A 13,283-nucleotide genomic window follows, 5' to 3' on the forward strand; every position below is an offset into this window, starting at 1 on the left:
TTTGGGTTCTGGTCAATTGGATGTGTATCCCTCACTGCAATCTCTGGGCCTGCAGGAGAGTCTCACTCACCTGCACAAGCACAAAGCTCTGTCGGTGTGCTCAGAACAGGCTCGTCTGATGCAGAGCTGTCAGAGCAATGGAAGGGCAGAGCAGACCCAGCCGTGCCCAGGGCTGAGCCCCAGCAGAGCCCTGGCAGAGCCCAGAGCAGCCCCAGCATCCGCAGAGCTTGGCTGGAAGGAGAGAAACCAGAAACTGCCCATCAGCTGAAGGCTCCTGTCCCCCTTGTCCCAACTGCCCGCAGTGCCCAGGCCATGCTGGCTGAGCTCAGAGCTGTGCCCAAAGCTCCCCATCATTGCTGCCTCTGGGAGGAGAGCAGGAGGGCAGGACATGTGCCCAGCCTCCAGCCAGCCATGGCAGATCCACCTCCTCAGCAGCTGCCCAGAGCAGGGCCAGGAGCCAGCTCCCTTTTCATTACCACCCCAGACCATCTCCCCAAGCCCTACTAAAGAGAAGAAAGTGCCAGAATTAAAGTCGATCATCTTCAGCTTGCACATCGCCAGGTCAAGGAAGAGGCCGTCATCCTTGAGGTCCTCCTTGGTGTCTCCAGTTCAGCCCCACCTGGTACAGCTTCTCCAGGGGCTCCTTCTTCCCTGTGGGGGAGAGAGAGACCAGGCTGTCAGTGTTCTGCCCAGGGCCCCAGCTCAAGTCAGTGAAGCAGGACAAGCAAAAGCAGCTTGCATGGTGGCCAGCAGTGCTGGCAAGAGCAGCTCAGCTCCATCACAAGAGCTGCATGTTCCCATTTCATGGCACATGCTCCGTGATACAGGCATGACCATAAAGGCTGGGTTTCTTTGATTTTTATTGCCAGGGCATTTGGGTGGACCTGCCACTTACCAGGCCAATGGATCCAACGGGCCATGAGGCTCTCTCCCTTCATCTATGGCTGATGGATATCCTGCACCCAAGGATCACACAACAGGTCTTCCAAGGATGGCCTGTCCATGGAGTGCACGGATAAACACCACCTGATGAGCTCTTGGCACTCTGCAGAGAGGAAGCAGAAAGCGCCAGTCAGTTGGAGAAGGCTCCTGTCTGCTTTGCCCCACTATTCCTGAGCACGCCCAGGCTATGCCGGATATGCTCAGAGCTATGCCTAAGCTTCCCCATGGATTCTGTTTGGGAGGAGAGCGGGACGTGTGCCACCTCCTTAGCAGCTGCCAGAACAGGATGCTCACGAGCCTGCCGCTGTCTCCCAGCACTGCTCTTCCCCCCTGTGCCGCAGAGATGAGGATGCACCTGGAGAGAGCCGTTGTGGCAGCGGGAGCTGGCCCCAGCTGATGCTCCGGCCCTTGCTGAAAGGGTGCTCCCCGCAGACCATCTGGTGCAGCAAGATGCCCAAGGACCGGACGGTAGCTGACTCACTGTGGTACCAGCCAAAGTCCTTCCATTCTGGGGGGCTGTAGGCCGGTGTTCCTATGGAATACACACACAGTTCATCAGGGGAACACTGCCTGCTCCCAGAGCCTCGCCCCAGCATCCCTGGGCACACGGGGGCTGCACCAGTGGCAAGCCGGGCAAGCCGCTGCCTTCTTGCCAGCAGCACCTGGGACTCGTGTACAAACTAGGGCTCATACAAGAAGCCACTGGGCTTGCAAGAGGGCAGCGGAAGCCCTGGGAAGGCCCAAGCATGGCATGCAAAGGGAAAACCCACTCAGGGGTTTCAAAAACCATGCCTTCATCCTCCCTGCCTGCATTGCACCATACAACATGAACAAGCCCAGGCAAACGAGGCCAGCGGAGCAGTCCCAGCCCTTCCTGGCCTGCACACCAAACCGGCTGCTGCACAGCTTCTGGCCCCCCCTCTCTGCTACCCCCACAGGTGTTTTCGTCGGGCTGGCTGCCCCAGCCTTGCTCCTGGGCACAGAGGGTGGCAAAGGCTGTCAGCAGGGCTGGAACCTGCTCCCCCCCACCTCCCACCCCTGCTCAAGAGAAACTTGGCTGAAGAGCCAATGCCATGAATGGCAGCAAAAGGGACAATCCCCGGTGCCACACCCAGCTTGGGCCCTGACATGCTGGGAGTGGGAGCGAAGCCCTGGCTGGGCTCACCTGCAAAGCTGGTGTACGCTGCATCCTGGAGATAGGTGCCACAGCCAAAGTCGATCACCTTGGCCTGTCCCGTGCACAGGTCGATGACGATGTTCTCGGGTTTAATGTCCCTGTGCAGGACCCTGTAGCTGGTGCAGTGCCACACGGCCTCCAGGACCTGCTGGAACAGCTCCCGCGCCACCTCCTCGGACAGGAAGCCCTGTGCCCGAATGAAGCGGGAGAGGTCCTGAGAGTGCTCCGGGTGCTCCATCACCATCCAGATGCAGGTGGAGAGCTCAGCCCACTCCAACAGCTGGATGATGCCACGGCACTCTGTGGACACCTTGCACAGCAGGACTATCTCCAGGGGTGCGCTGGTGCCGTCGGGCTGCGGGAGGAGCACCGTGCCGTCAGCAGGGCCGATGCTGTGCCGGGGCTCCATAGCGATGCCCTCAACCAGCCCGGGATGCTCTGCGTCCTCCGCTGAGCCCACGCTCCCACTCCCTCTCCCTCCCTCCCTCCCTTCCTCCCTCCCTGCAGGCGTCCTGGCGCCTTCCAGCCTGCTGGGCTCCGGCTTATCCCCACGGGCCCGGCACGGCCCGTTTTCTCCCGCTGGCCCCAATGGCTCACTCACCAGCTCGCCCCAGTCACGGATGCGGCTCTGGGACACGCATTTGATGGCCACCTGTGAGCCAAGGGGAGCAGCAGCATGAGCTCGCCGCCCGCCTTGCCGAGCCCCACCCTCCTCTGCCCTCCTCCTCCTCCTCCTCCTCCGCCCGCCGCCAGCCCCGCCGCTCACCGGGGCGCCGTCCGCTAGCCGCGTCCCCGCGTACACACTGCCGAATCCTCCTTTCCCCAGCAGCTCACCCAGCCGGTACCGCTCCTGCAGGGCCTCCTGCGCCTTCCCTGCGGGCGACACGCGGCCGTCACCGCTCGGCCCGGGGCCAGACACGGCCTCCGACCACCTGTGCACCGCCCCGGGCCGGGCATCCCCCTCTGAACGGGGCACGGGCGGCTCGGGGCTGGCGGCCGGACTGCCGAGCGGCGGAGCTCGGGCCGGGGAAGGAGCAACGGAGGCGGCGGGAGCGGCCGAGCCGTGTGTGTCCTCCGCGGGCCCCGGGAGGAGCCGGTAACGGGGCCGGAACTGGGGCTGGGGTCGGGGTGGGGGCCGAAGCTGGGGCCAGGGTTGAGGCTGGGGCCACGGTTGGGGCCGGGACTGGACCCCACATCGCGGTCGGGGCCAGGCTCGGGACAGGCGGAGCCAAAGGGTGGCGATGCTGCCCCAGACCCAGCCACTGATGCCCGCCCAGCAGCGCCACAGCCACGATGGCGAGAGCCGGGCGGAGGCGAGAGCGCGGCGGGACGCCCAGGGTCGGGGAGGGGGCAGCCCCGGCCGGGGCTGGGGGCGAGCCTGGGGCATGGCCCGGGCTGGCAGGGGCAGAGGGACGCCGGGAAGGGAGGTGACACAGGGAAAGGGACAGCGGGAGATGCTGCGGGACAGGAGGAGAGGGAGAGGAGGAGCAGGAGAAAGGGACAGAGAGGGTTGTAGAATCTCTTCTTTCTCTGCAGCGCCGCTGCTGCCACCGCTGCCACCGCTGCAACGGAAGCTCCAGGGCCGTTTGTCGAGTAGCCATTAGTCTGAGTGGCCGTTTGTCCGAGTGGCCGTTTGTCCGTTCCCCGCTCACCCCCGCGCGCCCCACGGCCGAGCCCCGCGCGCCCCCGGGGGCAGCCCCTGAGTCTGTCCAAACACGGGAACTTTGCCGTGTTCAGCCCACATCCAGAGCCTTGACTGCTGCACAGTGGCACAGCAATCCCCTTGGCTGCTGTTGTGCATTGTCCCTGCTGAGGGTCAAACACTACCGGGGCACATTCCCTGTTTCTAGAATTCATTCCCAACCCAAGCAATGCACTTATGTCTCCAGCATTGCTTTCCAAACAGAACGGGGGAAGACAAACTGTGTGTAACTCATGGTATTTCAGAGAGTCTAAAACTTGCTAAGTCATAGATCTTAGAGGTGAGATCCATTTGCAATTAATGGCATGGAGAAGTAGTGCAACATGGAAAAGGAGAGCATAGAAATAAATAGAGGAAAACATCTTGGATTGTTTCTTTGCATTTTCATTTCACTTCCTGAAAGCTGTTTCAGTTTTCCAAGAATCTTCTCCACAGTCCTGTTTGCTCTTTTCAAGAATGTTTCCTGGAGAACAAGGTCAGACTTTTGTCACAAGATGTGCCACCAATTGCAGCTTCTCTTGGCTTTGCACGCTGTGTGTGCATCACAACTTTTGCAGCAAAGCAGGACAAATATGTGCAGAACTTTACAACTTGTCCTTTCTTTTCCTTGTGGACTGGGGAGTTGTGCCATTGGCAAGGTTTTCATTGTGAATGTTCTAGCCTAAGGAAACGGGAGGTGGTAGCAGGATTTGTTTGGGAATGCAGGTGTGACTGAATTCAGAGAAAGAATCTCCAGGACACTCTGGGAGCTCCCTGGGCTGGGCTCAGGTTCCACTGGGACTCTGCAGCAGGCTGGGCTCCAGCTGGGATCAGCAGTGGCCTGAAATCCCTCTGGGCATCTCCATGTTCTGCTGCCAGGAGGAAGCAATGAAGCAAGTCAAGAAGTTCTGACTTTTCCTTCCTGGTGGATTTTTAAATTTTACTTGACACTCCAGAGGCAGTTTCTGTGATGGCCTCTGTAAGATGGTTCTATTTCAACAGCACCAGCAACAGGGCTGTGTTTGAGCACTGTGAATGTGGCCTGTGTGGCTTTAATTCTGCATGAATTAGTGCTCAGGGACTTGTGAGCATTTCAACATCTGCTAATCATGATGCCTGTGACAAAAATTCTAAGCTCACTGTCATGAAAGCACCATGGATAGTACTGATTGAAAGAGAGAATTGCAGTTGTAATGGTAAAATGCAGGTGGCAACCAGAAGAGGGGCAACAGCAGCCGTGATCTGCAATTCTCAAGGCAAAGGCAACAACAGCCTCCTGCTGTCACCTCAGGGTGAGTAAAGCAGTGCTGAAAACAGTGCTGGAACCTGATTTGTTCTTTCTCTGAAGGTTGATTCAGGGCAGCACAGCTGGGCCCTGAGCAATCAGGGCTGTCTGGGGCTGATTCTTGCTCTAGGCCAGAATTCCCTGGAAAAACCCCTTGGGAAGCCAAGGCAGGAGCAGCTGGGAAGGGCTGGTGCTGCTGCTGCTCCTGCTGGGAGCCCCGGCTGGGCCAGGCTGGCGCCCACTGCGCTGTGCTCCTGCTGCTGCCAGAGCCGGGCGGGACTTGGGGACAGGGAATGGACACGGGGGGACAGCAAAGGCCCTGGGGCTGCAGTGATGTTGGTGCTCAGGCCAGAGCCAGCACAGAGCTTTGGCCCTGACATTAACCCAGAGGGGAACACTGGGGAAATGCTCCATTTCAGCCTTTCTTTACTCGGCACTGTGAAGTGACTGAAATAAAAGGAGAACGAGCAGAGCCTGATCCATTCTCCTTTGGGAAGGGCAGTGAGGGTTGTGAGGCACCATGAGGGGCTCTGAGAGGCCATGAAGAGCTCTCAGAGGCTGCGAGGGGCCATGAGGGCTGTGAGAGATCACAAGGAGCTGTGACAGGAAATGAAGAACCATGAAGGACTATGAGGGACTATGAGCAGCTCTGAGGGGCCATGAGGGGCCTCAGCCCTGGCAAGAGGGAGTCCTGCCATGTCCCCAGGGCAGGGCAGCTGTGAGGCTCCACAAGTGCAGATGTGGTGCAGAGCAGGCTCAGAGCACCTCTGGGAGGGGATGAGACCCTTCCCCAGCTCCAAACCACACCAAAACCACCATAAACAGGACTTTGCATCTTCAGAAGCCACTGGCAACTTGGAAGTGACCATACAGCTCAATCCCACTGTGAGAAGGAAGGGAATCTTCCCAGTGAGGTGCTATCCAGCCACTATTAACAATGGGTGGGATTTAGGAGTATAACACTAATAAATAATTCAAAGAAATAATAGCAACAAGAAATGAACCCCCAAATCCCAATACACAGCACCACACAAAAAGGATGAACCTCCTTTTTCTTTATTGCCTCAAGGTTCATGAAAAATATTCCTGTTATATAACACCCAAAAACCCACTCAGGAACAAGTTCCCCTCCCTTCATCACCCCCAACCATTGGCTGTCTCCTTCCAGACCCTGCCCCACCCTCCCAATCCTCACCCCAACCCACCACACCTCTCCTGGACATCAAGACCCTCTTCCCAAGCCCTATTTCCACCATTCCAGCCCTCCAATTCCCATCCCACCCATCCTGCCCCACCCAATGCCCATCTCACCTCTCTGGAACTGCATCCTGTCACTGTTGAGCCGCTAGCAGAGTAAAGAACTCAGTTCTCAGTGGCAAGAAGGAAAGACCTTTATTGTTTTGATTTCATCATATATATAGAGTTTTCAAAGGTCACCCAGACTGGTCGGTCAGAAACCTCCCCCTAGGCCTGATTGGCCAGGCCTGCACCGTCCAGATCTTGGGACACTGTTTTTAATAACATCCAAACTTTATCTTTATTTATAAAACACAAAAGGAATTCTCATGGGAAAGACCTGTGCTAGCCACAGCATCCTACTTTGCCAATCCCCTTCCAATGTCATCCCACCCTGAGGGGCTGTGGAATTCAGTCATTTTGGGCAGGGATTGACCCACTTTGGGGTGAGATTGAGTCCTTTCCAGTGGAACTGAATGGTTTTGAGGTACTGGATGAACCCTCTTGGCTTTTCAAACTCAAAATGGTGGAAGAAACTGGACCAAATACCCCTGAAGCACCAAACCATCCAGAATAGCTCCCAAACACAAAACACCCCTCCCAAATAGCAGTAAAACCATGAGGCTTTAGGTAATGAAGCTGGAGCAGAAGACAAAGCTCTTCCTGCCGTCGGGGCTTGAGCAGGGTTTCTCTTACTGGTGGCTCTGTTGGTGTTTGGTCAAGTGAGAGCTCTGGGTGAAGCTCTTCCCACACTCAGGACACTCATAGGGTCTCTCCCCGGTGTGGATGCGCCGGTGCCTGATGAGTGTGGAGTTGTGCTTGAAGCCCTTTCTGCAGTCAGGGCAGCGGAAAGGCCTCTCCTCTGTGTGAATGCGCTCATGGAGGAGGAGACTGGATGACGTTGGAAACCTCTTCCCACACTCGGGACACTCATAGGGCCTCTCCCCAGTGTGGATCCTCTGGTGGATGATCAGGTAGGAGCTCTGGCTGAAGCTCTTTCCACATTCCCCACACTCATAGGGCCTCTCCCCAGTGTGGATCCTCTGGTGGACAATCAGGGAAGAGCTGTCTCTGAAGCTCTTTCCACATTCCCCACACTCATAGGGCCTCTCCCCAGTGTGAATCCTCTGGTGGCGGATCAGGTAGGAGCTCTGGCTGAAGCTCTTTCCACATTCCCCACACTCATAAGGCCTCTCCCCAGTGTGGATCCTCTGGTGGACGATCAGGGAAGAGCTGTTTTTGAAGCTCTTCCCACATTCCCCACACTCATAAGGCCTCTCCCCAGTGTGGATCCTCTGGTGGGTGATCAGGCTGGAGCTCTGACTGAAGCTCTTCCCACATTCCCCACACTCATAGGGCCTCTCCTGAGTGTGGATCATCTGGTGGCGGATCATTTCAGACCTTTTCCTGAAGCTCTTTCCACATTCCCCACACTCATAGGGCCTCTCCCCAGTGTGGATCCTCTGGTGGACGATCAGATCAGAGCTGTCTCTGAATCTCTTCCCACATTCCCCACACTCATAGGGCCGTTCCCCAGTGTGGATCCTCTGGTGGGCGATCAGGTGGGATCTCCTGATGAAGCTTTTCCTACATTCCCCACACTCATAGGGTCTCTCCCCAGTGTGGATCATCTGGTGGCGGATCAGGTCAGAGCTTGTCCTGAAGCTCTTCCCACATTCCAAGCACTTGTAGGTCTTCTCCCTGGTGTGAAGCTGCTCATGGGCCACCTGCTCATAGCTCTGGCTTGACTGCTGGCCAATTTCCTGGCACCGGGTGGGTCTTTGCTCCTCACAGCACCCTGGGCTCGGTTTGGAGCCCCTCCTCACGTGGGATCTCCAGGGCTTTTCCTCCCCATTGGACTCCTGCACCATGGAGCCGTTCAAATCGGCCTCTTCCATGACCGTTCAAATCGGCCTCTTCCATGAGGTCCTGCAGGGCTGAGGCTTTCCCCTGTTGCTGTGCACAGACTGATGGAGCAGCACTGCTGAACATGGGGACACCCAGAGGAACCAGAAGAGCTGCCTTTGTCCACCTGCAGCTTCAAGGACCAAACTCTGAGCAGACATGGCTGGAAGAGACTGGCAGGCTCCCTGTTTGCTGTGCTGCCCCACTTGTGAGAGGCTCAGCTTTGTGTGAGGCACAGTGAGAACAAGGGGCAGCTCCCTCCCAGCCCTGCAGCCAAGGGACCCCTCTGGTCCCAGGGCTTGGGGCACTGTCAGCACCTGCTGCTTCAGCCACTGCTTCTGGCTGGCATTGAGAGCAACAAGCAGATTGTGGCTGATCCCGAGGGAGCAGCAGCAGGGCCTGGAGCTGATCCCTGAGTCTGGGGCAGGGCTGGACTGTCCCGGGTTAATGATGAAACTCTCTCTCCTCCGAGAGCGAAGGGCCCCGACACCCCCTCCCCCACCCACAACAGAGCCTCTTAGATGGAAGTGAAGAAAAAACTATTTATTTAACAAAACCACGCAGAGTGCCCTACAAGGCACAGGGGAAGGGGAAAAACAAGGTGAAAGGCAGTTATTCAACCTGATTAAAAAGTCCTTTTCTCAGACGCAGCCCCTCTCCTCCTCGCCCCCCACCCGGGGCCGGGTGGAGCTCCCTGGAGAGCTCTGCTGTCCTCTGGCCCTCCTGGGTCTCCGGGTGGCAAAGCAGATCGAAGAGAAGGGGTCCGAACGAGGAAAAAAGAAGAAGAATGGAAAAAACGGGAACAGAGCTCACTCCGACCCCCGTCCAGCACGCAGTCTCTGCCGGGCGACGAATCCTCCCCCGGAGCAAGGCTGGGAGAAAATGTTTTCAAAACAACCCGCATTTCTCTCTGCGGCTGGGTGCAGTTAAAGAGACAGGACCACACATTTTTACACATTTTTTTTCTTTCTTGGGCATATAAGCCAACGATAGGGGATAAAGGATTATCATATCATCAATCCAAGACATTCCACCCCTTATTCCATAGCGTTGGCTTAAGGCCCACCTTAACATCTTCCAACTTCAAACACACACACATATATATATACACCTATATACATACATACACACATACATATATACATATATACACATAACTATGTACAAATAATGTCACGAACGGTGAACGGTGGTATGTTGCCATCCCAACCTTACATGTGGCCTTCACCCAAAATTAAATTTCCCTGAGGGACACATTGTGTTTTTCCATCTTCCTGCATTATCCACCAAGTACACCCTGGTCCCTGGGCAAAGACAACCCCACGGATGGGTTTGTCTTTATGTGAGGCAGAATCAATCCAGACAGTTTTCCCTAACAAGCCTCTGGCATGTACTGCTGGGACCTTATCTCCATCCACTGTATGTAGAAGCTCAGATTGGGCAGGACCTGCTCGGTTGATGGAGCCTCGGGTATTGACTAACCAGGTGGCCTCTGCTAAATGTCGCTCCCAATTCTTATAAGTTCCCCCACCCAATGCCTTTAGGGTGGTTTTTAACAATCCATAATACCGTTCCACTTTGCCAGCGGCTGGTGCATGATAGGGAATGTGGTACACCCACTCAATGCCATGGTCTCTAGCCCAGTTGTTTATGAGGCTATTTTTAAAATGAGTTCCGTTATCTGACTCAATTCTCTCAGGGGTACCATGCCTCCACAGGACTTGGTTCTCAAGGCCCAGGATGGTGTTACGAGCAGTGGCATGAGGCACAGGGTAGGGTTCCAGCCACCCAGTGGTGGCTTCTACCATTGTGAGCACATAGCGCTTGCCATGGCGGGTTTGAGGCAGTGTGATGTAATCAATCTGCCAGGCCTCTCCATACTTATATTTTGACCACCTTCCACCATACCACAGGGGTTTCACCCGCTTGGCTTGCTTGATGGCAGCACATGTTTCACAGTCATGGATAACTTGAGAGATGCAGTCCATGGTTAGATCCACCCCTCGGTCTCGTGCCCACTGATAGGTGGCATCTCTGCCCTGATGGCCTGAGGCATCATGGGCCCATCGAGCTAGGAATAAATCTCCTTTATGCTGCCAATCCAAGTCTACCTGGGACACCTTTATCTTTGCAGCCTGATCTACCTGTTCGTTGTTTCGGTGTTCTTCATTAGCTCGACTCTTGGGGACATGGGCGTCTACATGGCGGACCTTCACAGGTAGTCTCTCTGCCCGACTAGCGATGTCTTTCCACTCTTCAGCTGCCCAAATTGGTTTTCCCCTACGCTGCCAACCAGCCTTCTTCCACTTTTCCAGCCAACCCCACAGAGCATTGGCTACCATCCATGAATCAGTATAAAGGTAGAGCTTTGGCCATTTCTCTCTTTCAGCAATGTCCAGGGCTAACTGAACGGCTTTGAGCTCAGCGAATTGGCTCGATCCTCCCTCTTCTTCCCTAGCTTCTGCAACCCGTCGTGTGGGGCTCCACACAGCTGCTTTCCATTTTCGTTTTGTCCCTACAAGATGACAGGAACCATCAGTGAAAAGAGCGTAGCGTGTTTCATCTGCTGGCAGTTGGTTGTATGGTGGGGCTTCCTCTGCACGGGTCACCTGTTCCAGCTCCTCTTCCTCAGTCAGACTAAAATTTTCACCTTCAGGCCAATTTGTAATTATTTCCAAAATCCCAGGGCGATTCAGATTTCCCATACGGGCGCGCTGTGTGATAAGGGCAATCCATTTGCTCCATGTGCCATTGGTGGCATGATGAGTAGAGGGAACCTCTGCTTTAAACATCCACCCCAGCACCGGTAGTCGAGGTGCCAGGAGTTGTGCTTCTGTGCCAATTACCTCTGAGGCAGCTTGGACTCCTTCATATGCTGCTAGGATTTCTTTCTCTGTTGGGGTGTAGTTGGCTTCAGACCCTCTGTAACTTCGGCTCCAAAATCCCAGTGGTCGACCTCGGGTCTCACCAGGCACCTTCTGCCAAAGGCTCCAGGACAGACCATGGCTCCCAGCTGCAGAGTAAAGCACATTCTTTACCTCTGGTCCTGTCCTGACTGGGCCAAGGGCTACTGCATGAGCAATCTCCTGCTTGATCTGGGTGAAGGCTTGCTGCTGTTCAGGGCCCCAGTGGAAATCGTTCTTCTTGCGGGTTATGAGATAGAGAGGACTCACGATCTGGCTGTACTCAGGGATGTGCATTCTCCAAAAGCCTATGGCACCTAGGAAAGCTTGCGTCTCCTTCTTGTTGGTTGGGGGGGACATTGTGATGATTTTATTGATAACCTCAGTAGGAATCTGACGTTGTCCATCTTGCCACTTCACTCCTAGGAACTGGATCTCTTTGGCAGGCCCTTTGACTTTGCTCTTTTTTATAGCGAAACCGGCTTCCAGGAGAATCTGGATTACTTCCTTTCCTTTCTCAAATACTTCTTCTGCTGTGTCCCCCCACACAATGAGGTCATCAATGTATTGCAAATGTTCTGGAGCCCCACCCTTTTCCAGTGCAGCCTGGATCAGTCCATGACAAATGGTGGGACTGTGTTTCCACCCCTGGGGCAATCGGTTCCAGGTGTACTGCACGCCCCTCCAGGTGAAAGCAAACTGAGGTCTGCACTCTGCTGCCAGAGGAATGGAGAAAAATGCATTTGCAATGTCAATAGTAGCATACCACTTTGCTGCCTTGGACTCTAGCTCATACTGGAGCTCCAGCATGTCTGGCACAGCAGCACTCAGAGGTGGCGTCACCTCATTCAAGGCACGATAGTCCACAGTCAATCTCCATTCTCCTTCAGATTTTCGCACAGGCCAGATGGGGCTGTTAAAGGATGAATGGGTCCTGCTGACCACCCCTTGGCTCTCCAGCTCACGGATTAGTTTGTGAATGGGAATCACGGCATCACGAGTTGTCCGGTACTGTCGGCGGTGCACAATCGAGGTTGCAATTGGTACTTGTTGCTCTTCCCCTTTCAGGAGTCCTACTGCAGATGGGTTCTCTGACAGTCCAGGCAAGGTGTTCAACTGTTTTATGCCCTCTGCCTCCACAGCAGCTATCCCAAATGCCCACTTGAGTCCCTTTGGGTCTTTGAAATATCCATTTCGGAGGAAGTCTATACCCAAAATACATGGAGCCTCTGGGCCAGTCACAATGGAATGTTCTTTCCACTCTCTTCCAGTCAGGCTCACCTCAGCTTTCACGAGGGTCAAGTCTTGTGATCCTCCTGTAACGCCGGAAATAGAAACAGGTTCTGTCCCCACATGTCGCGATGGGATTATCGTGCATTGTGCACCAGTGTCAACTAAAGCCTCGTATTCTTGTGGCTCTGATGTGCCAGGCCACCGAATCCACACTGTCCAAAAAAATTCGGTTTTCCCTGGCCTCTACCTGGCTAGAGGCAGGGCCCCTCTAACCATGGTGGGTATTTGTGTTAGAGGTTCCTTCAACGGAATCAGACATATTGAGTAGAGCTACTTCCCTTCTGGTGGAGTTCCTTCTCTGAGTCTTGCCCTCCTTCAATTCACGCACTCGTCGTGCCAGGACAGCAGTGGGTTGTCCATCCCACCTGTTCATGTTTTCTCCACTGTCACACAGGAAATACCACAACTCATGTCGAGGGATATATCCAGCTCTCATAGCTGAGGAGCGTCTGCGTGGGGTAGCAGAACCTCTGGTCTGTACTGCTGAGATTTGGAGAAGGCTGTCTTTAATCTCTTTACTGAGTTTCTCATGATTCTTCTCTATCTTATTTTCTAGTTTCTGCAGATTTGTTTCCACAGCTGAGATTCTTGCATTCATTGGGCTATGCACGACATCTGCATACGCTCGGAATTTCCTTGTCATATCACGCACAGTCTCATGCCCGTCATCTTGCTTCATAATGGCTAAAGCAGAAGCATACCCTGATGGCCCAAGCTTTAGGAGTTTCCGCCACATCACAGGTGTACATTCTATCCTATCTGGGTCTATAATCGGATCTGGGTTTGCTATGTCCTCTGGGAAGACAATTTCTACCACCGCCATTTCTCTCAAGCGTTGAATCCCTTGTTCTATGGTTCTCC

The 13,283-nt window shown here is 54.9% G+C and overlaps 4 protein-coding genes across 4 annotated transcripts in view; 1 reads left to right on the top strand and 3 right to left on the bottom strand.

Moving 5' to 3' along the window:
• Positions 1-13,283, top strand: part of LOC146420171 (uncharacterized) — a 482,891-nt gene that overhangs the window by 318,953 nt on the left and 150,655 nt on the right. The gene's annotated exons all lie outside the window — the stretch shown is intronic.
• Positions 1-13,283, bottom strand: part of LOC146420189 (serine/threonine-protein kinase pim-1-like) — a 70,029-nt gene that overhangs the window by 882 nt on the left and 55,864 nt on the right. The gene's annotated exons all lie outside the window — the stretch shown is intronic.
• On the bottom strand, positions 1,233-3,076 carry LOC146420190 (serine/threonine-protein kinase pim-1-like). Its single transcript, XM_085048535.1, has 3 exons — positions 3,017-3,076; positions 2,108-2,771; positions 1,233-1,474 (listed from the first exon to the last, which is right to left on the bottom strand). Exons 1-3 carry the CDS (start codon positions 3,074-3,076, stop codon positions 1,233-1,235), a joined length of 966 nt encoding a protein of 321 aa, XP_084904661.1.
• LOC146420191 (uncharacterized) lies at positions 6,996-8,192 on the bottom strand. Its single transcript, XM_085048574.1, has one exon. It carries the CDS (start codon positions 8,190-8,192, stop codon positions 7,014-7,016), a length of 1,179 nt encoding a protein of 392 aa, XP_084904700.1. The 3' UTR covers positions 6,996-7,013.

This window comes from Lichenostomus cassidix, unplaced genomic scaffold (assembly GCF_008360975.1).
Source record: "Lichenostomus cassidix isolate B80296 unplaced genomic scaffold, HeHo_3.0 HiC_scaffold_44, whole genome shotgun sequence".
NCBI classification, from domain to species: Eukaryota; Metazoa; Chordata; class Aves; order Passeriformes; family Meliphagidae; genus Lichenostomus; species Lichenostomus cassidix.